This window comes from Atractosteus spatula, chromosome 3 (assembly GCF_055471065.1).
Source record: "Atractosteus spatula isolate fAtrSpa1 chromosome 3, fAtrSpa1.hap1, whole genome shotgun sequence".
Classification (NCBI taxonomy): domain Eukaryota; kingdom Metazoa; phylum Chordata; class Actinopteri; order Semionotiformes; family Lepisosteidae; genus Atractosteus; species Atractosteus spatula.
Window position 1 is genome coordinate 58277605 of NC_142708.1, and position 24872 is coordinate 58302476.

Here is a 24872-nt window from a genome sequence, read left to right on the forward strand (position 1 = left end):
ATGGCGGCCTCCATTCCAAAACCGCTTTCCTTTTTCAAAATCTACGGCGGTTTGCCTCAGCCTTGCTGTCAAGGCAAAGCACGGGCTTACACGATATCTTGTCAACACAGACATTTTCATTTATCGACTCGTAGGTAAGAGGATGTTTTATCTCAATGCACCGGTACATTTACACCGCGGATGCTAGTGAGTTTCCAGATCTGTCCAGAGTCAGAAGGATGTTCGTCACGTGTCATTAGTTTGGATTTATTACTGCGGGAATATTTCAAAGAGAGCGGTGCTGCAAACGGAATAATTTCTACTATCAAGAAAATGAATAATGTATTTAGCAGCTATGACATAATTGCGAATTGGCAACTAACAGCACTTCAGCAGTTAAATGAACTAAGCGTAAAAGTGTAATATTTCCGTGTGCAATAGTTCTTAAGAGTCCTTGAAATAATGGATGTTATCTGCCAAATACAGCCGTCTTTAAGTTAAATCCAGGAACTGAGTATTCTGTTACCTTTGTTAATCAATTCTGATAGCTGTGCTTTTCATTTCTGCGGTATTACTTAATAAAAAAAGCGTGTTTAAAACAGCACGTGTTTGTTGTATGCTATTGGATATCTCAGTTGTTTTATTTTCCCCATAACCTGTTTTTATCACTACGGGAAGTAGATTAGCGTTGTTTATGACAATAGGAGATTTTAGAACCACAATTTTAAGAGACAAAAGAAATCAAACACCTTGTAAGAAATCAATTGCTTGGCAACTGCTAAAAATCCCTTTTGGAATTGTGCATGCTTTTGTAATGTGTTAGAAAAAATAAATATAAAGCGACATCCTTCTTTTGTCGTGTAACGATTGCTGCACAGTAACAGTGAATTTATCTGAAGCTAGAGCAGGTTTCCTCAGAAGCTTCCAAACCATTATTAAAAATATTTGTGTAGAACAGGGTTTGTAAGGGGATTCATTTTTGTGACCTGCTGCAATTGTGATTACAGTATAACCCCTTTCTGATTGCTTCAGTCATGCAGCAAAAATAATCTCTGGCACAGAGCTGGCAAAGCAGATTCAGAAAGAAATTCAAAAGGATGTGGAGAACTGGGTGTTCCAGGGCAACAGGAGACCTCATCTCAGTGTTATTTTAGTGGGAGATGATCCTGCCAGCCATTCCTATGTGAGGAATAAGACCAAAGCTGCCACAACCTTAGGTGAGTTCATATTCAGATTTATGATGCATCTCAGGCACTAGTTATGTTTTCATAGTTTTCAGCAAACCTAACATGAATGACGGTCAACTCCTTCCTATTAGAACACATCGTCTGTCATGTTATGCCCTCCACACTGAATGAAGAAGAAGGAGATGAAGGTCTCTAGATGACAAGCAACCTCCTTATTCTTTCAGTAATACATGCAGACTTTGCATTTTGGGTGATTTCTGAAGACATCTCCAAAAAAGGTCTACCACATCCTATGAAGGATAGCTAAGTAGATATTCTTCATAGAATAATTATAGGTGTTTTCTCTCTTCTCATTTTAGCATGGAATAAACCTATTACTTGATCCTTCATAGGATGTGATAGATCTTTTTTTTTTCCTTTGGGGGAACCAAAACTTCATCTTGGAATGAAAATCTTCAACTCACATGGACATTTTTCCTACTTTCCCTATTTTTGTCTCTCTACTGTATATCGCATTTACAAATTATTTCAGGTTCTAGATTATTAATGTTAATAAGAATGAATTATGGCCCATTATCTTATAAGTTCTCTCTTTTTTTTGCTCACTATTTCTTAGTCCATCTGTGCAATGTATATTATCTTGATTTCCCACATTTATGAATTGGAGTTTTCATCTTTCTTAATAGAGCTTAATCAAAAGATTTGTGTAAGTGATAGTGCATGATATTGTAACATATACTTTGCGTTCTCTGCTAATATTTAATGTTTTTGTCAAAGAAATGTTTTAGTTTGTTAAACAAAACATACACTTTACGAGTCCACATGGTGTCACTTTATTGCATAAATATGGAGTTTGTAATTTAGTTTTATTTTTTCCATAACATGATATGACAGAGATAAGGGATTGCTAAATAGTTTCTTACCTTGAATTTGTTTCCATTTATATGATTAGGTATTGGTATATTTTGGTTAGATAACATTATAACAGTGTCAGAGTGTCAATAGAACTTGGCTAAGATGACAAGTCTGGAAAGTAAGACTCTGGACTCAAAGGTGTCAGGAATTGTTGAGTTTGTAAAATTGTGCAGTTCTTGACAACTTCAGTCTTTTCCATGTTTTCACTTAACTGATTGAAATCTGGACAAAGTATTTGCTTGCCATAAGATGTTGAATACCTGCTAGTGTGAAATATTCATCAATTAATTTGTTTCCTTTTTTATCCTCTAATGTTCATTCGCATGGTGATAAGTGTTTTTGTATGGGTGTGGTTCACACCTGGGTTTACAGGTGTACGAGTGTAGTGTTTTTGGTATAATATTTTTATTAATGCAGAGTCTCCTTCAGTTTTTCTAGTAGGGTTTGACGTGTTTTGTGAGGTTTTTGTATCACTTATGCTGAATTCTCCTGTTGACATTAGTACTTATTTTGCTAATGTGCCAAATGTAGGACAATACTGCTTCATTATGCTTTAAAGCTTCACGCTATATCTAGGTCATTTGGAGTCATTTTAATGTTAAAGCAAGCCTTTTTTATCTTCTCACTATATCATGCTTTTTTGCTTTGCTACTAAAGAAAATTACAGTGAGTTCCTATGAGCATGCATAATTACATATTGTTTGTTCATTCAGCAATGATTATAGTGTGTCACTGCAGAATGGGAGTTATTCTTTGCATATGTGTGTTTGACAAGGAGATATAGCACCACATAAATCATGCACATTCTGAAGATCTGTATAATTTCCAAAGAAACATTCACCAAACAGGAATCATTCATCAAAATGCAAAAAACAAAGTCTTAGAATAATAAAAATGCAGCAACTAAATATTGGAGCCAACAGCAATAGTTGTGTTTTTAATGCTTCTCAATATACAGTAGATATGCTTTGATAATATACAGTCCAAGGTCTTTATCCTGGTCTAAACAATCCCAGATATCAATAAGGCTAAAAGTTGAAGTGTGCTGTTTATTCTCATTGACTAAGGAGACATTCGTGAGGAGGTGCTTTTGGAATTCTGTTGGGATTTATAGAATAAAACGTACATACTGTAGACCTTTGTAAATAAACTCTGTCGCTGTGAAAGACTTTTAAAAAGTACCTATTTTTAATCATTTCCTGCTTCGCATTTCTAAAGAAAAGGTTGTACTAAAGAGAGTGGATGTTTTCTTGTGGAAATAAAAAGGTGTAGTCCATACCACAGTAGCTCACCAGGCTAAAGCTCATTCTGATTTCTGGAGCAAGAAGTGGACTAAAGAGCATGTGAGTGTGCTCCTATAAGGGATGCTGGGATTGCACACATTGCAACGATTCCAATTCCCACTTATAGAGCTGGGAGGACTGGAGCAACTGGGGTGAAGTACATTGCCCTAGGGTATAAAACCAGTCTGCAGTGTTGACTTGGACACATACTGTACTGTACTGTACAGTACCCTGAGCCCGAAAGCTACCCACAATGCTAATGTATGACTTCCCCTTTACGGTGGAAACAGTGTAAAGTGGGTGTACGGTACAGTATACTTTAAATTTGTAAGTGCATGAAATTCCAGGTGTTAATCAGCTTAGCTCATTGTTCCTATCCTTGAACAAACTTCGGGAGAATGAGGTTATGCATATTTTCCTCTGAGGCCCGTGTTGCCAAGCTATTAGCCATTTTATACACCGGAACTTCCACAGGGGATTACAAGGGAGTCAGTATTGACTGGAGAAGTAGTGTAGTCCTCACTGACAACATTACAACGTAGCAGGCAGACAGCAATTGTCAGGGGTCGTCAGGGGTGACTGGTATCCAGCAAACAGTGGGTATCCTGCCTGACACAAACCCATCTAACCATGGTGGCTATTGTGTACTGCTGTTTAGAAAGTGGACTGAATTTTGGGTTCATTTGACTAATTGCACAGCGCTGACTTAGCTGGATATGTTTATGTCTCTACAGAAATGCTAGTAGTTGCTTCATTTATGCATTACTAGATACTTAAACAGCATTGAGATTTTTGTAGTTCCTGTGATCTTTAGCTGCTATTTCCATGCCAAAGTCTTTTTTTTTGTGTTGAAGTCTTTTAGGTTGCCACATATATTAGAAACACAATACTGTATATTTTGTATCATGTTAAATGATACAATTAATAATCATTAATGCTGAATTACACTTGGCTGCTTACAGAAATGCTGCCCACGACTCATGAACCTGAGGCAAAAAAGGTTTTTCGCTAATTAACGTGACACAAATGTCAATAGTAAATGTAAAATGACAAGAAACATCTAGTGTAAGGGGATGTCTTCCATTAAAAATTGATCAAGAAGATGAATGGGGACTTTGTAATAGCAGCTGACAGACAGATCCCGAGTCAGAGAATGATATACAGTCACTGGGGTTCCCTATTGGCTTGCCTGGAGTGCAGGGTGAGGCCTATGATCTCAACTTCATTAGTTCCAGCCTGGGTGATGCCACTAGGGGATTCCCCAAGCAGTGGCATGTAATTGGCAGCCCTAATTGTTGGGGTTAGGGCTGGAATCAAGTCATCAGTGGCTCTGTTGACTCTCTATGCGTAGAACCCCTTGTGAATTACCAGGCATGTGCAGACATCGCTGAGAGACAGATGACAGATATCTCCACAGGTGGGTGTGTCTCAGATGTATGTGTCTTACTGTATCTGAAAGAACAGGAGTTATTGCTGCAGAGCCACATCTGCAAAATAATTATTGGGTGGCTGTATTATCAAAAATAGTATGACATGTAACTGAAGGTGGAATTCTATTATGTAGGGGGCGTACAGGCAAGACTTAATCAAGGAATCCTAATAGCTATATTAACAATGTAAGTGTTAAATCACAGAGAGACAATAAGGATCACTGTTGCAGAGGCCTTGGTAATTTTAAGCAGTTGTGCAAAATGTATCAAGCTTAAGTATGCATTAAATAATTACTTAAGTTGTAATGAGGTTATTCATTTTAATTATGTAAAACAAAATATACAGTCAATTAATGTCGGTTACTACCATTCAGGTAAGATGTCCTCTACAGGGCTGAAACAATTGAGGTGTATGTCGTCTGTCTTATTCGAAGGCTTTGGTTTCCCAGTCAAAAGTGTCTGAGATGCAATGTGTTTTTACAGAGACCAGTGATTCAGTTCCTTGCAGAGAAGGATCTAAAGGCGATTACCTTCTGAAAAGGCTGTATACAAATAAAACCACTGAAGAAGCTGACTGGATCATTCATTCACACAGACTACTTGTTGTAGGTGACTTAGAGCAATCTATTTGCACTGATGCTGTCAGCTTGTCTTATATTTTTACATTTCTATAAAAACAGTTTTTCATCACTTCATTAACCTGATTTGTAATTTAAAAGTTATGATGTTTTAGGTATATTGCCTTTTTTATTCTTAGGAATCAGCAGTGAAACGTTACTAAGACCCAGTTCTGTTTCCCAAGAAGAACTTCTGGAAATGATTGACAGACAGAACAGAGACTGGGGAGTCAGTGGTGTACTTGTTCAGCTTCCTTTACCAGGTACGCTAGGCTATGTTTCTCAATTCATTCCCCTGGTTAACAATCAATTACCAAATATAAAATATTAATTAGTTCTGGTGGGTAGCTGTGTCAGCATGAGTAGGCTGTAAAGAAACAAGTAATAGGTTTATTCCATGCTGAAAAGAGAAGAAAGAAAACACAACGTTTCTTCACCTGAAGAAGGCTCCACTGACAAAATATCGTGTTTTCTTTCTTCTCTTTTCAGCATGGAATAAACCTATTACTTGTTCCATAAAGTATGAATAGCCATTTCATGCTTCTCTTTCAGTTTAATTAGAAATTATACAAAGCATAAGATTTTTATTAAATATAAGCAAAATCAGGAGATTTTCTCTTCAATAGTTATGTACAAAGCCATAACATCTTGTGTAAGGGCCATTTAAAGCTATCCTGAATAAAATATCTGAAATATTCTGTAATTCAGCAAATTTTCTATGCATAACGCAAATACTTTGTTTTGATTTTTGCATTTTACTAGGCAGCAATTATTTAGCTATTACTGCTTTTTTATTCAATTTCTATTTCTCTCTCCAATTTATGAGAAAAGATTTAAATTTCCCTTCACAGTTGTGTATTATCGATTAAAAAGTGCTGGGAATACGCAATTGTGTCCATCTTAGTTTGCCCTGTCAATTCTGTAATGATGTGATCATAACTCAGAACGCTGAAAGATGGAACTGAATACAGGTATGCATCAACAGGCACTTCCTCCGTAGGTGTAAATGTACAGCCCAGTCAAACTTCTCATTTTCCTGACTGCCATTTAGAGCACATCAACGAGCGTGCTGTGTGTAACGCCATAGCCCCAGAGAAGGACGTGGATGGGTTTCACATAGTGAACATTGGAAAGCTGTGCCTTGACCAGAAATCAATGGTGCCTGCTACTCCTGCTGCTGTCTGGGAAATTATTAAAAGAACTGGTAAAAGAAATGCTTCACTCAACTCTTCCAATTTTTTTCCCCATGTATCTACCAAGTCAAACAAGCAGTTAAAACTAGCACTTTGAAGGCAGTATTTCAAAATAAGATTCTAGTCAATTTTAATTGAGGTTTACTTGTTATTTGAGGATTATACTGTAAGTACATTCTGTTTGCAGATCAATTTACCATAACAAAATCCAGAGGGCTTTGTATACAGAAACTTCAGTGATTAATAGTTGTATTACTAATCTGTTACGTAAAGCATGTCATTAATGCTCTGTAAGAAATGCCTTTTTTTTGTCTTTTAACTGTCCATTGTGGACTGATTTCACTTAGTGTCATTTAGTAAACCTAATGTCTTTGTGCCGTAAATCTCGCTATATGTCTTTAATATAGCCAGCAGGTGGCACTAATTTATAAGGAATGTCTGTTTTTTCCTTTAAGACAATTTTGTTTCATGTGGTATACCAACAGAATGCAGAAAGAGTGCATTATATGCTTTCCTCATTTACATTATTTTTTGGTTTTATTTATTTTTTTCTAAAGGTTAATTTTGTCCTTAAAGTCTTGAATAAAAAAAAAACTAATTTGAACTGCTGTATGCCTTTATGTGAGCAGAATTTGTGGTAACTATATAAAACCATATGCACAGGGGGAACATTGCCACCTCCTCAAATTGTGTAATAATGAATTAATCAAACATAATCCAAAGAGTCAAGACTTGTGAAATGCAGAGTGCCAGGAATGGATGGACAGGCTAATATTTTTTCTTCACTATAAGAAAAAGAGGGGAACCCATCAGAAATTCTGGGGTGTACACACCTGCTGAATTTTATTTCAGCCAAGCTCTTTACTTGAATCCTTAGCTGAACTATCAAGTTGTATGAGTAGACCCATTGCAAGTTTTTTTTTACTTTAATTTATAAACATTTACAATAGTTAAAAGAAGACTCCAGCATGTTTACAAACTAAAAACAGTAAAAGGGTTCAAATTAATCCTAATAGTGTTAAGGGGTCTATTCAGGTGTGCGAGTCCATAGGACCAAAATTGGGAACCTCCGTCTTAGAGCGGGATTCTTTAAAACATTTCTCGACCAGACCATCTTATTTTAAAATAAAAATCTTTATATTTGATTTTTTTTTGTTTATATTCCCTTTGGTAATCAAATGGAGTATTATTTTAGTTACTAAGGTCCATTGCTTGGATCGTTGTTTTTTTTTAATGATAAACAATTTGAAAATACAAATTCATACTACACTTCCTACACCCCCTTTCAGGATAAAGAAATAGCTTTCAACATTTCATTTATGAGAAAAACAAATTGTGAATGCAGTTTATTCCTAATATCTTGTGTTCTTTCAGAAGCTGTTTTCTTGAAGGCATTACAGTGAAGAGCTAATGTAAAGGGTTATAATGTATTAAGAATGGATATTGATGAGTAGTGTCTCTTAAAGGAATCGACACAATTGGAAAAAATGTTGTGGTTGCCGGGAGGTCCAAAAATGTCGGCATGCCAATTTCCATGCTTTTGCACACCGATGGGAGACATGAAAGACCAGGAGGTAAGGGAACTAACTGCTGTTACTGTGGCCTTTGCTGTATATAATAAAACAATTCATTCTAATAGCAGTGAAGAGTAATTTTGCCCAAAGTTAATCATTTTTGTAGTATTTCAACCGAAAGGTCAATTATCTGTTGCATTTTCTTGGTTAATTAAAGTTGACATGTTTAGAGGTTCAATGTTTTTCTTTGTTCAGAAATATTTTGCATTTAGTAAGTCTTAACATTTTCCTATAAACCTTTCACTCTGATTAAGTTTATATGACATTTCCTGTCACAGTTTGACTTTCACATGAAAGACCTCACATTTTACCATAAGAAGTAAAAGGGGCCACTGTCTTTTAAATTTGACATCTGTGTTGCACAACATTGAGTGCGTATTCTGTAAACATGATCAAGTGTGTTGTTTTTGGACTGCATTCCATAGCAATTAAGTTATAAATCGAAATATAAATTGTGCTATTTATGTAGTTTTTATTGCTTTTTCAGTTTTTGCTTGGAAAAATTAACTTAGAAAAGGAAATGTTGATTTACTTAAACCATTTCAAGTAGGTAGCTGTGTCAGCTTGCGTAGGCAGCAAAGCAACAAGTAAAAGGTTTCTTCCATGCTGAAAAGAGAAGAAAGAAAGCACAAAATGTTTGCTGTGGAGCCTTCTTCGGGTGAGCACCCTCATAACCAAAGAAGGCTCCACAGTCGAAATGTTGTTTTCTTTCTTCTCTTTTCAGCATGGAATAAACCTATTACTTATGCCTTTACTTAAAGCATTCCCCTTTCGGAAGCATCTTTCAAAACAAAAGCTACAACAAAGAAAATATGTCAGTGGCACTATGCATAAGGGAAATGATAATATGATAGATATGGTTTTGAAAAATAGATCATATTGAAAAACAAACTTAGAAAAATTAGGATTAAAATTATTATTTCTATGTAGGAAGAAGTTTATATTTTAGTAACATAAAACAGAGCAGGATAGCACTAGAATTTGTATGTGCACTATACCTTTACTGTAAATGTATCCTTTTTTTGCATTAGTAATAAAGAACAATACTCTCTAACCTTCTATTACTCCATTACTTTCATAACAGCTTTATTTACATTTTACAGTAGAAAGTATTCACTCTAAAACAACAATTTGTTATTGCAACTAAATACTTAAACTGGGAATCACAAATGATTCATCGATTTAGTTGTGGTCTTACTAATGATCTGCTTTCGTGTTACTGCTTCTAAGATGTTTTAATTCTTTCTCAAATAGTGCACATGAGGATTTCAACAGACCTAGTCATTGGCTTCAAAAGTGGCTTAACTTTGCTTAGTCAGAAGACATAGCACGATGTCTTGATGATCCATTGATTTTATTTCTCCAGTAATAACTCAGTGTTTGTGTTGCACTAGTCACAAATGCTGTGTTTACTATTTTTAGCAAGTAAAAAAGCAACACTTTTGGCAAACTTTGTTTTTGCTATTAAATGTGATAAAAGATTCGGGGTTCCAATGATTGGAAATATCTTCCTATAATGTTAGAAAGGGTCTGCTCACGCTAGCATCTTCAATGCAGAGAGAAGACAAATGGAAATGTTCCTACTTATTATCCACTCAAGGAGGTTGTCCATTATAAAGAATTAACTAGAAGACCAGACTGGTGTCCATCTGTTTTGGATACAGAATGAAGGTTCTTTGGTGCTATACAGTACATAATGCTTGTTCTGTTGAATACACTTACAGCAAAGGTGCTCACATTGAGTGCAGGCTGAGTGTTATAGTCAAGGCCTTACAGGTGTGAGACTGGGTGGTCCATTACAAATTGGTGACTTTTTCATAGCCATTGCAGAAACAGAACATGCACAATAGGATGATAAGTTTTCTCCTTGTCCTGTCATCAACTTTGGAGGGTCGTGGCGCCACATTTTCTCCACTTATTGATGATAGTTTTCACAGTGCTCCATGGTACATCCAATGCCTTTGATATTCTTTTACACCCCTCTCCTGATCGGTACTTTTCAACAGTAAGATCCCGTAGATGTTTTGTCAGCTCCTTGCAGACCATGGCTATCCCAGTAGGATGCATCCATGAAAGTTTCAAGGAGATCCTACAGGAACAGCTGATTTTTATTTGGGGTTAATCAGAATCACTTTTATTGATGGCAGGTGTATGCTACTTACCTTTGGACAGGATTTTGAATGTGATTAGTTAACTCTGAACACAGCTACAGCCCCCATTATAAAAGGGTATGCACACTTATGCTACCAGGGTGTTGTAGTTTTTTTTATTTCAGTTACTTTTCCTAATTATTATCTATTTGTTTTTCTCTTGAATTTTCTTGGTTGCAAGGTCACATTAAAGATGGAAAAATGTCTGACATGATTTATCTTGATTTCTGGCTTTACTTCACAAAAATCTGCAATTTCAATAAGGGTGTGTAGACTTAATATCCACTGTATGCATCTCAGCATGCCTAGACTGCATGAATTATATTATGAATTATAGAAAGGTGTGCCTTTAATGTTTTTCTTTGACAAAAAATACTTTACAAAAATACTTTGTATTAAAGTGCAATGAGCATAACTGTTTAGGAAAGTGACAAATTGAATTTTACAGCAATTCTAATGTGAGGGTTCTTGGTTTCCAGGATTGGCTCACCCTTGGATGTGAGTGGAAGTAGAACTAATTACATCTGCTTCTCATAAGCAAGTAGGCAAAAAAAAAAGTACTTTTTTGGTGTTCTGGTTAAATTTCCAAAATAGATTAAACTGCTTCTATTGAGAAGAGTGACTGCAGAAGGAAGTTTAAAAAAGCTTAGTGCCAACAGTAAGATTTAAAAACTAACTTTTCTGAACCTGAATAACTTAAACATTTGTTTTTAAACAACAGTCCATGATTCATTTACCAAGACAAGATTACTTTCCTAGTTACTTGGAGAATGACAAGTGTCAACACAGCAGTATTTCACATACAGATCACTGGGGTTGAGACAATGAAGAAGAATACAGTATGTTAATGACAGTTGTAACTTTTGGAATAAAGTCTTCTCCTAGTTAGAATTTTGCATGTTGTTTACAAAACCAGTTTAGAAGGTGAATTGTGTTGACCATTGAATAGAGAGCTAGAGACGACTGTAGGTGTCAGTGCAGCCATTCAAAATATGTAAACTTCTTCAATGAACAGCTGGAATGCTTGACTTACAGTACCTAGCACAAAGAAGTTAAGAGTACAAAGCATAAACATCAGATTTTTTTTAAGATAGTGAAGCAGACAGTGGTAATAAAGCACTCCCTTTCATTCAAACAGAACACAATTGTTAGGTGATGGCTTGGAAGTTCACCCTTTTCTCTCAAAGGCATACAATACATCACATGAAAACTAAATTGCTGGACAGGTGCACTGTTTTTTTTCCTGTAGACAATGATCTACATTTACAATCCTGTTCTGAAAGAGAAAATCTGAAGTATAGCCATTCGAATTTTTTTCTGTGAGGAAGAGATAGATACAGCACATGTTTGCTTTACAGTAGACCAAACTTTCACCATACTCCACAGATGCAGAGCATCTGATTCTGATTTACCAATGTCACGTTATGTCATTTGCCAAACCGCTTTATACCACACGGTGTCGCTGGAAGAAATGAGCACAAGGCAGGGTACACCCTGGATGGGGTGCCAGTCCATCGCAGGGCAAGTACGACCCAATCATACATGGGGACATTCTGGAGGCCACAGTAAAGGCTGAAGGGGGAAATTTGGCCCGGACACCGGGATATTTCCCTACTCTTATTGAGAAATGCCCAGCGATTAATGACCACTGAGAGTCAGAACCTCAGTTTAACGTCTCATTCGAAAGATGGCGCCCACTACAGTATAATGTCTCCGTCACTATACTGGGGTATTTGGACTCCCCCCCCACTGGTCCCACTAACACCACATCCAGCAGCAACAACAGGTTTTCCCAGGAGGTCTCTCATCCAGGTACTGACCAGGCTCAACCCTGCTTAGCTTCAGTGGGTTGCCAGTTGAGAGCTGCAGGGTGATACAGTATAGCTGCTGGCACACTTACCAATGTATTGTTTTCTTTTTTAAAAGGTAATTCGAGCTTATTTATTAGATTGAAACATTAAGCACTTTTCTGGCTGTAATTAGTGGATATTTCAAATTAGTTTAACATCACACAAAATTGTTTTTGGCATGAGGAAGTAAAATGTATTTCCGATATTCCTGTAGTTTTATATGTCTTCTTACTAACATGGCCAGTTTCCACATTTGTATTCTAATTTCAGCAATCCAACACCTTCAGCTTCCTACTACAGTTGTAACATTTCCTAGCGTGCCTGTCTCCCAGACGCACCACACATAAAATACTTGTTTGATGTACGGCCTAATGTGCTTGAAATCTCAGCATTGCTTGAACCACTTCAAAACAAATAAAAATGTCCTTTTACTTTGAGCTTTTCCTAGTTTCAGCATTTATCTTATAAATAGGCAAGTACTTCAAACCAATATGGTTTACCGTTCTTTGACTTGATGGACTTTAGAAATGTACTGAAAGTGTTTTAAAACATATTTACCACCTATTGTCTCCAGTTACATTTGTTAGTTTTCAGTCTGGGTCTTCACAATCACAGCACTGCTTGCACCACTTCAAGGTAAATAAAAAACTGGCCTTTTATTTTGTTCTTTTCCTAGTTTCAGCATTTGCCTATGTCTTGTAAATAGACAAATACTGTAAACCAATATGGTTTATAGCTCTTCGACTTAATTCAATTTGGAAATAAACTGAAATTATTAGAAGAGAGACCAAAGTACAATACAAATTTTGAGCCTTTTTACGCTATAGAGATATCCAAAACTGCTGAGCACTTGGTTCTTTGTTGTACATTACCATTACAAATTATACCACTATTGTTTTGGAAGCAAATCTATTACAACATGTCCAGATGATGAAATGCTTGAAAAAATACATGGTGGAATGGACTTTGTGTGGTAATCCACTAATCCTTGTCAAAGTTCTAAGAGTTAATATTTTTTTAAGTGATTTCTCCAGGATGTCCATATATAGCAGAGGAGGAAAACAGGAAAGAGGGGGCCATGCTTTTCATTAGGCCATACATCAAACAAGTATTCTGTATGTGGCGCGTCTGGCAGCAGGCATGCTAGGAAACGTTAAAATTGTAAGAGGAAACTGAAGGCGTAGGATTGCTGAAATCTCAACAAATGTGGAAACAGCTCTTGTTAGCATTCTGAAATCTATCATCCTGTCCAGTGCTATCAGAGAGCTTGTTTTTTAGCTGCTGTCTGTGGTTTGTTGGGTGAAAAAAGAATGGGGAGAGTTTTCACCGATTTCATGTTCTGTAAACTCCAGGCTGTCACACAAGTTTATTACTTCATTCTTAAGCACACATAGAAACTTCAAATATTATAATGACAATTCTTTTTCTCATCAGTCAAATGTATTTAAAGAGCTGTAGGCTCTTGCACAATGCAGCAGGAGTTTTTGCTCTGTTTGTGATGGAAAATAAAGTCAAAGAATCTTTTGACTTTATCGTTTGTACTAATGTTACAACACACGCTGTGCTAAAATAGGGAACATGCTTTTTTAGTAATAGAATGATATAATAACAACAATAAGAACATGTATTTGTTAATGAATTGATTAGTAATTCTGATTATGTGTGGAAATGTAATTTCCCATATCATAACAACATTATGTACCAAATCAATACATGGAAAATAATTGCACAGTATCATCAAATATTGAATACATGTGAAAGAAACATTTGCTACATTAATTGTTCTATTAAGAAGATAAAATTAAACTTTAATATTAATTAGTTAATATTTAATTTATTAAAATCTGGAAATCAAACAAATTTGTGACTGTGTGTCTAACTTAACCATTATTAATGACATAACCCTGCTTTTGAAATCTTGACATTGTCTTGATGATACAAGGTTTTGGCATGAACAAAGAAAAACCTTTATGAGAAATGAGAATAATTGCAGATTAGGGTCTACAGGTTTCCGGTTAAGTTTACTGTCATCTTGTAGTCTAAGGATGAATGAAACCTGTTGTCTGACATGAAACCCCACAACTATTTTTATTGTCCTAGTCTTTCCCATTCAAACCAGTTTATAATTAATAATAGTAATAATTGTAAGACTTGGGACCTTGAACACAACCATTTTATAGAAAAGCCATATTCTTTTAATGTGAACAAAAAGCTAATTCTGAATATATTAAGGTCTCAACATTTGTGAATTTACTTATTCTTGGTTCGGTCTGGCCGATGGAGTATTGCAATAAAGAAGAGCAGAGAGGGAAGAAACTGAAGGTTCGTCATCGCAACTTTCAAATTAGTAGCGCAACAGACTAGGATCTTGAGATGAATCCAGTTCGTAACTGGGCCCGCCAGGAGTACCTTCTCCCCAGCAACCACATCTCCATGTAGTCTTGTTTCCATATTCTAACAAACACTCCGGGTTCTGCGTTGGCATCGTGGGTGATGACAGGCTTTACAGACTCACTGACAATTTTATTGCCCGTTTAATTACAGTGGGGAGTGCTAATCACAGATGCAGAGAGAAAGTGCTGGCTAGACGCAGAGGCGGGATTCATATTGTTTACTTTAACTGATTACTTTAAGTTTGTGATTACTGTTGCTTCTTTCTGTTGATCAATGTTAATCAAATTTACTTAAAGGCAATGTATAGTACTTTAATTATCACATAAGAGAGGGTTACTTGTGTCTTTTAATACATATTATATACTGTCGTACTGTACGTTGTGCAACAGTATAGGCGTTGACTTTGTTCTATGTGAATTTGGCTTTTTGCTCAGCTTCTCTCCAGAGTTGTGGATACCTTACTGTCCTAGATGTATTGTGTTTCAGCTGTGTAAGAGGACTGTATTGTTTAAAAGGCCTGTATTGATTAGGGTCTTGTATAAGAGCTTTTCTCATATTGGCTAGTATCAAGATTAAATAAGCACCAGTTGTCTTGTTGTCCTGCCATGTTTCAAACAGTGCTGTACTCAAGTAGTTCTGCTGCAACATTTGATAGACAATAATGGTGAAAATAATTTGCAGTGGTGGGTTCAGAACTATAACTTAAATGAAAGTCTGTTTGGACATTATTAGTTGTTACCTGAGGGCCTTGTGAAATCCGACCAGCATCACTCTTGAATTTTCAAATAGTTCAATGGAGGTCTTATGGTATATTCTATCAGCAATAAAAATTGATGGGGGGTTCAATTTATCTTTATTGGTACTGTTAATGAATAGGCTGTCACAATAAGAAACAACTGGGTGCCTAATTCTAAAAGTCATGTGATAATCAATTAGCAATGAATGTGATTCCCATCAAAAGAACGTTAACCCTTCAAACTATCAGGGAGGTAATGGACCATTCCAAAACCCCCATAGGCTCTATTCATCAGTTCATTCCCATCTGGCTTCAGATGAAAGCTGAGTGTAAAGAACATGCTTTAACTTGAACTGTCACCCACAGTAGAGTCAAATGAGCCTGTGTGACTGGTTAATAAGTATAAAAATGGTTTGTGACAGAAATATTTGCTGGAAAAAAATCTATGATCTTTTTCATTTGAACCTTCGCTCGAAAGTAGATTTTGTTTCTTAAAGTCATTTGGAAGCTGTGTTCTTAGATATGAAGGAGGCTGTGATGTGCTGAGATATACTTGCACGTAATATATGATAAAACGTTCATGTTGCATACTGGCAACATGCCTAATGCTATCCTGTGGGACTGTTACTTGTGACTCATGGCAATGAAACTGAAATGAAACTTGAAACTAAAATAATTCCTTGTTTAGTTTCCCAAACACATAAATCTAAGGCATGCAAATTGCTTGTTTTGTTAATGTAGGACTGTCATAAAGTATATTTTGGTTGACTATTTATAAGACTTATGCTTATGAATGCTTGAAGAGCTGCACAGTGCTAAAGTGATTCCAATAGGTTTGTGGTATACAGCTTTTTTAGGGAATAAGTGGACAAAGCAGCTAACTTTATAAGGACCTTTTAAATCTATTAAATGTTTTTTTTTTCTTGTCTCAATTTCTTTGGAGGTCTGTCTAAAGAAACCCTATACTATAGTTAATATTTTTAATCAATGCCATTGTCACATTTGTCACCAAATAATGCTCCTTATTTGTATACTGCACTTGTAGAACAGTGGGTATAACACAAAAATAACTATGAGAAGTTATTTGATTTAGTAAGCAATGCAAACTAATTCTGTTTCTAAATTCTGATAATAAAGATGAATGCTTTCTCACAACAATTATGTTTGAAAGCAGAAGAGTTTCTTTCATATATTAATGAAACTGAAGATTTAAAGATATTTACCATAATTACTAAGTATAATTCATGGATAACAATTTCCAAAAAAGTAATACTGAGTGAATGGTGTTTACTATTAGAGTATTGTTGTATTCTGTACAAAGTACTCAGTTTTCCTTTATTAGGGGTTTCATGAAGAAAGAAAAACACATCATTTACTTGCTGATTTGTGTGTGGTATCATAAGTATTCACTGAGAAATGAATAAGGAGTGTTTAGATCCTTATTTAATGTTGTGAACAAAGAGTTGTGCCTAGATAACACCTGGTTTCAGCTGTTCTTACCCCCACACACAGAGCACACTATCCCCCTATCATTATAGACTGGCTTTGAACAAGTGTGTTCATTCTTTCAAACAGTGATGACATGCCAAAACAGCAACAGTTCCCTGAATTAGGAGCAAATTTTTGTCCCGTTTACAGAGTATAATTAAGTACAACTTGCATTTTAGGTTCCTTTTGAACTATGTAACATAAATGTCAGGTAATGTGTTGTCCTCTGGTCTATACCAAAGCTGCTCCCATCAGGATCCCTATGGATGTGGGACCCTGTGGCAGGACCTTCATAATGATGTGCCAGAAGGCTTGCAGGCCATGCTGCTGACGCTTAATTGCTTCCTAGAAATCCCCTAAAACAGACTTACAGGAAGAATGGACAACAGCACAGCAGTGTCTTGTAGAAGCTGCCGAGGGGGTTGGTTACCCATGCTCTACTGAGTCACTAGCCAGTTGCACACATGCATCTTTGGTCAGCTCATCCGCTAGGTGCTTCTGACTGAGCAAGGCTTCTATCCAGGGGGCCTCCGAGCCATACAGAATGGAAACTCCACCCTTAGGTGGTAAATCTCATTTCAGAGGTGGCCTTCTATGGAAAAGGATGTAAATGCTACTAAGTCAAAAGCCCTGGTCCATACTGTCTGAAAGACCTGCTGTTTTCCTTCCCTCTTATAGTGCTTCCCCATACTTGAACGTGATCAGGGAGGATAAAGCCACAGTCTTCCTAATAGCCTGTTGCTGACAATGGCAAACTGGCTTTGCCTAGCCAATGCAAGTGCTGTCTGGTCAACCCTGGAGACTACCAAATTGCCAGATCATGCTCAGTCAGGTACAGGATACCCTTTGTTATTCCAATCTCACTAGCTAGATAAAGACTTTGTTCAGATGGCAGATAAACACTGGATTGAATTTGCTTCCAGAACCTCCATTTGAATTATTTCCCTCCTTTTATCTGACCTTTATGACCTGGAAGATAGTCCTGCTTGCCGTTACCTTGGTAAGAAGAGTAAGACAATTGCAGGTCCTGTAAGAATCACCTGAGCACATCTTGTTTGTTAACTCTGCATGGTCACGTAAAACTATTTCAGTATCCCATAGAGATTTAGCTTTCTTTTCAGTTCTATTTACATTTGGTCTGGATCAATCTAGGCCCTCCAAGTGCTGAAGTTAAGGATGACAGATTTGCCTGTCTCTCCTCATCTTCAGTAAGGTGAGTTCTCCTGTCTAATCTCTGTCCCTGAGACAGCTTGGGTATAAATATATAAATACCTATGATGCGATGGGTTATGTTACTACTGTATGTTGCATTCATGAAGGGGAATACCACGTTGTTATGTGAGTTATACCAGCATGGTTTCCTTGCGCAGGTACCTGACATACAGTATGATCCCCCATTCATATAGCTCTTGATTGGAGCAGCTTTGGTATAGAGCCCTTTGGGATGAATTAGTTAATCAGCGGCTTACCCCTGTGGGGATCTTACCTTAGTGCTACCTTAGTGAACCCACTTCATGATAACAGCTAAATGATTGTTAAGCATACTTTACTAATTTGATGTTATCATTCTTATAAAGCTGAAATTGTTTTTCTCACATTAACAACATTGACAACATTGACAACACATTAACAACATAGAAAACCTCACGAGCTAGCAAAATGACCTGTGCACTCTTGCATTAAACATTGTCTCATTTAAGTCTATACCCTAGAGTAAAAGAAGCACTTTAAAAATGCTTTTAATATTGTTTACTTTTTCTGGCCTTAAAACATTAATTAAATATTAAAATGAATTGTACGCTTTGCTTTTCTGTGAGATACAGTATGTGTGTGCATTATTGACAGTCAACATCAAATGCTATGCAAGAAGCATATGTAAAAATTGGACTTTTTTACTTTTTTGTTTTTTTTAAACAATTTATGTAAACTATATATACATGTGTGTGTGTGTTTGCACATTACAGGGGATGCCACAGTGACAATAGCACACAGGTTTACACCCAAAGATCAACTGAAAGTCCACACCAGCTTTGCAGACATCATCATTGCCGCAGCTGGTAAGCATCTAGCTTTAAATATTTGTGTGAGACCTTATTTAGTAATAAAGCTATTTCCTGGACATAAACATTGCAAACTAAGAATAAGTGTTCTGTATCACAGTATGCTTATTTCATCCCTTTTGCAACTTTGTGGATGTTCAGTTTAATCAAACTTTTCCCCAAAATGGAAGTTGTTGATACTACTGAGGAGGACTGAGAGAAAATATTTCTTGAAGGTACTCCGAAGAATTTGTGCAGTACATTTAATAACCTGAAACAGGTTTACTATATTTTGATTAAACCACTTTTGTTTTTTTATGGTAATATGTGATCGAAAATATTTTTAAAATTTGGTCAGAAAGAATGCATGATTATGGAGCTAAATCTACATTCCATAATCCCATATATTTGTTTTTGAGTAGTATATAAAGATATTCTGTAATTAAAAACAACTGAGAGTCTGTACAGTATGTTTAGGCAAATGTATTGAAAACTGCTGATGTGTATAACAATAAAAAACAAAAAATATTTGTAAGTTGGGAAATAGAAGTGTAAGTGAAAAGGCACTTTTTTTAGTTATTGACGGATTCATTAGTTTACATTTATTTCATGTGGTTTTGAGACAGCCATAAAGTATTAGGACACACCAGGATGTGCTCAAAAAAATTATTGGAAAATTAAGTTGAAATGAGTTTATTCAGGAAATATGTTGAAGTATTTTGGCTTAATTATCCATGCCTGGCAGTGCAGAAAAAAAAGCTTTGCAATGTCTTGACAGTTTTAACGGAAATTAAGGATTTAACAAATACCTTAGAAGCAGCTTCTTGTGAAAACATTCTATAATTTAAATTCATCCACTGTGTTTTTCGTTTTTGCTGCCATTCTTTGATACCTAATATTTGACAGCATTAAAGTTACAATTCTGAAAAGCAATCATAAAATACCCTGTTTCATCACACATGAATTATTGGAATGCATGTGTCTTTTGTCAGGACATGTTACCTATGCAAATTCTTCTCTGTACATATCTTACGATTCAGTAGTTACTTCATAATGTTTATCAGCTTGAGGAGAAGCAGGGGTCTTCTTGTATGTGAAATAAACTCTCTTTTTCTTCTATTTTCATTTTAATAGTAAAGTCATTTTACTTCAAGAAACACTCTTGAACTTGAACTTTATTGCCATATACTGGTACATGTACTGGTACAATGGAATTCTTACTTACAGAAAGTAATTATTTTACTGTAGAAAATCATTTTACTGTAAAAAGCACTCTTCAGGGTTATTACATTATATTTCAATTTCAGCCTCTAAGATGTCAATTGATATGATTCCAAGGAATTTAACACTGTTCTTAATAATACAGTAAATCTCTGTACACAACAGGCAGTATTGATAATATTGTTTTTGTGTTGTGAATGCATTTGTACTGTATATTTAGAAAAACAATGCATCTCTGAAATAGGGTTTATTGTTGTTTCCATTTTAAAATTGCATAGCATTTATCTTCAAAAGCAGAAAAGGGGAATAAATCCATGTTAAATGAATGTGCATTGATTTAGGAAATAATAATATTCAAGTAGGTAACTGCATCAGCATGCGTAAGCTGTAAAGAAATAAGTAAAGGTTTATTCCATGCTGAAAAGAGAAGAAAAGAAACACAACAACGACAGCTTAGAAAGAGAAGGCTTAGAAAGACAAGGCTCAGATGAAAAGCAATGTGAAATGATATGAGAGATGTTCGGGAAGTTTGTTATGCCTTAGCCTGCATCACTGTTGTTGATGCAACAGTGCCTTATCTCGTTATTGAACATCATAAGACCATGACTTCTACCCTCAAAAATACTTCCACAGAAGTTTCTTCATTTAAGAATATACTCTACCCCATTTTCCTCATACCTGTATACATTGTGTTTTCAAGTTTTTGAATGACTTAAAAATATGCATAAGAGTGTATCCTTAGACATCTCTAACAGAGATCCAGAGTGAAGGTGATAGTTCTGCATTTTAACCCACGTTTTCTTTAATTGGATGTTTAAGATGGGTGGGGATGCTAAAGATTTAAAAGGATCAGATAAGATCACTTGCTGAGCATCAGGGACCTAAATTATTCTTTAATTAAGGTGGGTAAATTTGTGTATTATAAAATATACCCAAAAGAGGAGGACATTTGTTTAGAATCTATAGTATAATGCATTTTAAAATTAACCTTAGCAAACTAATATTTAGTAAGATTTTGTAATATTTAGTCAGTAAAATAAGCTAATGACATATCTTCTTTAATGAATAAATACATTGACTTTGGAGAAAATAAAGAGTATCAGTTTGAAAAGGGGTATTTTTAGTTATTCCCCTGAAAATAAATCTTAAGAACATAAACTGATGCTATGTTAATCCCTCAAAAATGTTTATTCATCTGTGAAATGCTCATTGTGTCACTGCTCAATTCACTACTAAAAATGCAGTACCTCTAAATTTTGATGAACCTACAGTACATCAAAGTTCATAACTGTATCTGATGTCCTAAATCCCCTTGATATTTAATGAAGGACATTATTTAAAAACTGACTTGTGTCTGACAGTAAAACACTATAAGTACTAGGCACTAGTACTAGTGTTTTACTATCAGACACAAGTCAGTTTTTAAATAATGTCCTTCATTAAATATCAAGGGGATTTAGGAATCCCAATGTATGTATTTTGATAAGTCATGATGTCAGGATAGTGTTTAAACATTTTGTCGTTGTCAACTATTTGTGTAGTTGTAATTGAAACTACTTTTTGTTTATAGTAACAATAGATCACTATGAATTTTAATTTGGCTTTCCATTTTCGATAAATCCAGTAGATTTGTTTCCATAAGATTTTTTTTCCATCTAATATGAAATGGCTGTATTCACAGCTTCTTTGTATAGCATTGTTTGTATATAACTTTAATTGGAATTAAGTTGCATACCTAGAGGTGCATTTGATGCTAGCAGTCTTTTGTTCACAGTCAGAACAATATTCTAGACTTTTCAGTGCTAAATGCAATAATAACCATCAATCATCATGGCATTTCAGTGGCTTGCATTAGCAGAATGCCAAAAGAAATTTGAAAGTGTGGGGAATGATCTTTGTACGACAGCACTGCAACATTACAATGAAATTGGAAAGGAAGTTCAAAACCCAGAAATTTTTGCATGACCAAATTAAAATGAACATTTTAGTTTAAAAATGCTTTATCCTTAACTATTTATTGAAAGGCGCTACAGTATATAAGAATAAAAACTGATTAATTGGTAATACAGTAATAGGAGGTTTTTAGCATTAGCCCGTAGGTGGTTTGTTGGAGGATGACTTTATCTTCAACTGATTGATGTTGAGGTTTCAGATTGAAAATCAGGTTAGTCAATCACTCAGATGCACCAATGATTTTCACAAGACTCATTTCTAAAAGTTTATTTAACACCTTGTTAGGGACGTTTTAATAGTTAGCTTCAAATGCAAGATGGATATATGTTGGTTTCTGTCAAATGCTTTAAGGATGCAGGACACTAAAATGCTGCAATTTATGTGCTAAACATTCTTGGGTGATTACTTAATGATATAACATTTACTAAAATTTATTTCAAACCAGGATACATTTTAAAAGATTATGGCATAGGTTATCATGATTGCCATTTGTTTTTCTATTAAGAAGGAATATGAAAGTAACTATTGGTTTACTTTTTCTCAGGAGTTCCTAATTTGATTACAGCCGATATGGTAAAGGAAGGAGCTGCTGTCATTGATGTTGGTATCAATCGGATCCAGGACTCTAAAACTGGGAAAGCTAGATTGGTTGGAGATGTTGACTTTGAAGGTAAATTAAATTACAATTTATTCAGTTGCAAGATGGGGGTCAGAGTAGAGAGTTGAGCCTGGGGATTGAAAGTAACATTTTTTAGTGTAGCTAGTTATCTGTTCGAAATTGTTTCAATGATAGCAGTAATGGGTGAATATTGATTGGAATTTCCAATTATACTTGTGAGTTACTTGAAAGGGAATTGATCCACAAGCACTAAGAAACAAAATCGAAGCAAAAATAAAAAACATATATGTTCTTGTTATTTTTTGGAAGGTTGTGTGTATACAGTATAATTTTGTTTTGGGAGATGGTAAATGGTGTTACTGTATTGTTTTTCAAGATGTTTCTGCATTGAGTACCCATCTGATTCTATTTTGTAACACATGACACCTTTCATCCCGATCCGGGTTAATAACTGGCGGTTAAGCATGTGCAATTGGGACTGCATTCCACAGACAGTTAGTAACCAAGAGTATGGCTATTAAAGCGCCTGTACAGCAATTATTCAGCTAAGATCTTCTTAAATGCCACGTTAACCAAAGCTTCCTCCAGTTATGTTTTTTCAGCTGTGAGGTTGTGGATTAAAAGGATGTAATGAAATTGTCAGCAAATACTACACACTGTTGTAGTAGCTGAACAGGTTGGAGTACAACTGCAGCTGTGTTTGATAGACGTTTTATTATGATATCCAATCTTTTTCACCAATAGAGCCACCCAAGTGTTTCAAAAGAAAAATATATGCTGTGTATGGTACATGTACATATAAGGGTGGTATTGAATTGTATGAGTCCACATCTGAATACAAGCACTAGGAAGAAAGGCATCAGAACCACAGGATAATGGAGCTGTCAGGCAGAATTTGTTAAGTCTCTAATGCAAAGTAATGAAGTAATTAAACAGATAGCGAGCTGTTTGTTCATTGTGATTTGGGTGTTACTCAGGTTATTGTTCTTTTTTCCTTCTGAATTAAAAGCCTGAGCACCTCAAACAGTAGAGCATTCTTCTGGATCACAGGCCAAGAACAGGATGCACATCTTTATACAAAGGATTCTGGGACTATAAAACTAACAACCCAGCCATGTTGTTGAAACCAATACTCAAAAAGTGTCTGGATGAGATCCCTGGAACAATTAATTGTTAATTACCAAACAGGCTTGATGGGTTTTTTCTCATTTGAAACCTTTATTTTGCTGTATAGTATACAGTATAGTGCTGTCTGGTGTCTGACCAATCATTTCTAGGGTCCTGTCGGCCTGAGTCAGTTCAGGTCCTAACTGCAGTTTGATGAAATGATTACAGTATGATTACTTATCACATTTCTTTCAGAGGTGAAGAAGAAAGCTGGATTCATTACACCCGTACCTGGAGGTGTGGGGCCCATGACAGTGGCCATGCTAATGAAGAATACTGTGACTGCTGCAAAAAATATACTGACACACTGAAGCACTGTTGCCATTTCAATGTTTTAATTTGATACTACTGAAAAAATATTTTATTACTATTAATTTATTTATTCTTATTTAAGGTATTTTAAAATTTTTATTTTTTTCTACAGTAACTTTATGTTGTTGTTCTGTTAATTTATTATGATGGAATGTGAACATGTCTGACTTCTTTGAAAAATGAAATTGAAGTTGTTTTAGAACGTTATGATCTCATAAACAGCAGGGCTTTATCAAAAATGTTAATGCTTTAAAATATCCTAATTAAAAAAAAGTTTTCAAACCCAGGGTTTCTGAATGCAAATTAATTCATGCATGCAAAAGAAATGTATTATAGACAACCATGGTAAGACACTTTTATTCTTATTCAGTGTGGATGCCAGTTTTACAAGTCATCTCAAGACTGAACTGCCTCGGAAAGAACATGATTCTGCAGAACACGCACAAATACCTTGGAATGTATCTCACAATAACAGGTTAATCCCACTATAAGGAGAAAGTAAATTTTTGCTTGTTATTTTCACTTCATCATGCAGATGTGAATTGCCAAATTGTAGGGAAAGGGTGTGAAGAGTTTCAGGAAAACATTTATAGAGGATATGAGGAACAAAAGAATCCAGTATGTGTTACTTATGGGTGGCAGATCAGGTGTTTATGTTATGTATTTAAAGACCACCGAAATGCAAAAAGAAAATGTTGTATATTTTATGATAATACAGGAGAGACAATGCTAGACGTCCTTTCAAGGAGTTTATATTTTCATGTT

General features: G+C 35.5%; 1 protein-coding gene across 1 annotated transcript; it reads left to right on the forward strand.

Annotated features, from left to right (window-relative positions):
• LOC148838017 (bifunctional methylenetetrahydrofolate dehydrogenase/cyclohydrolase 2, mitochondrial-like) lies at positions 1 to 24106 on the forward strand. Its single transcript, XM_088911116.1, has 8 exons — positions 1 to 134; positions 1012 to 1196; positions 5552 to 5674; positions 6463 to 6615; positions 8071 to 8178; positions 18761 to 18853; positions 22554 to 22679; positions 23991 to 24106. Exons 1-8 carry the CDS (start codon positions 1 to 3, stop codon positions 24104 to 24106), a joined length of 1038 nt encoding a protein of 345 aa, XP_088767242.1.
• Positions 24107 to 24872: the final 766 nt, after the last annotated feature.

Coding starts and splice junctions, on each gene's coding strand:
- LOC148838017 (XM_088911116.1), top strand. CDS start 1: ATGGCGGCCTCCATTCCAAAACCGCTTTCCTTTTTCAAAATCTACGGC. Junction 1,197..5,551: donor CAAAGCTGCCACAACCTTAG/GTGAGTTCATAT, acceptor TTTTATTCTTAG/GAATCAGCAGTGAAACGTTA. Junction 6,616..8,070: donor GGAAATTATTAAAAGAACTG/GTAAAAGAAATG, acceptor TGTCTCTTAAAG/GAATCGACACAATTGGAAAA.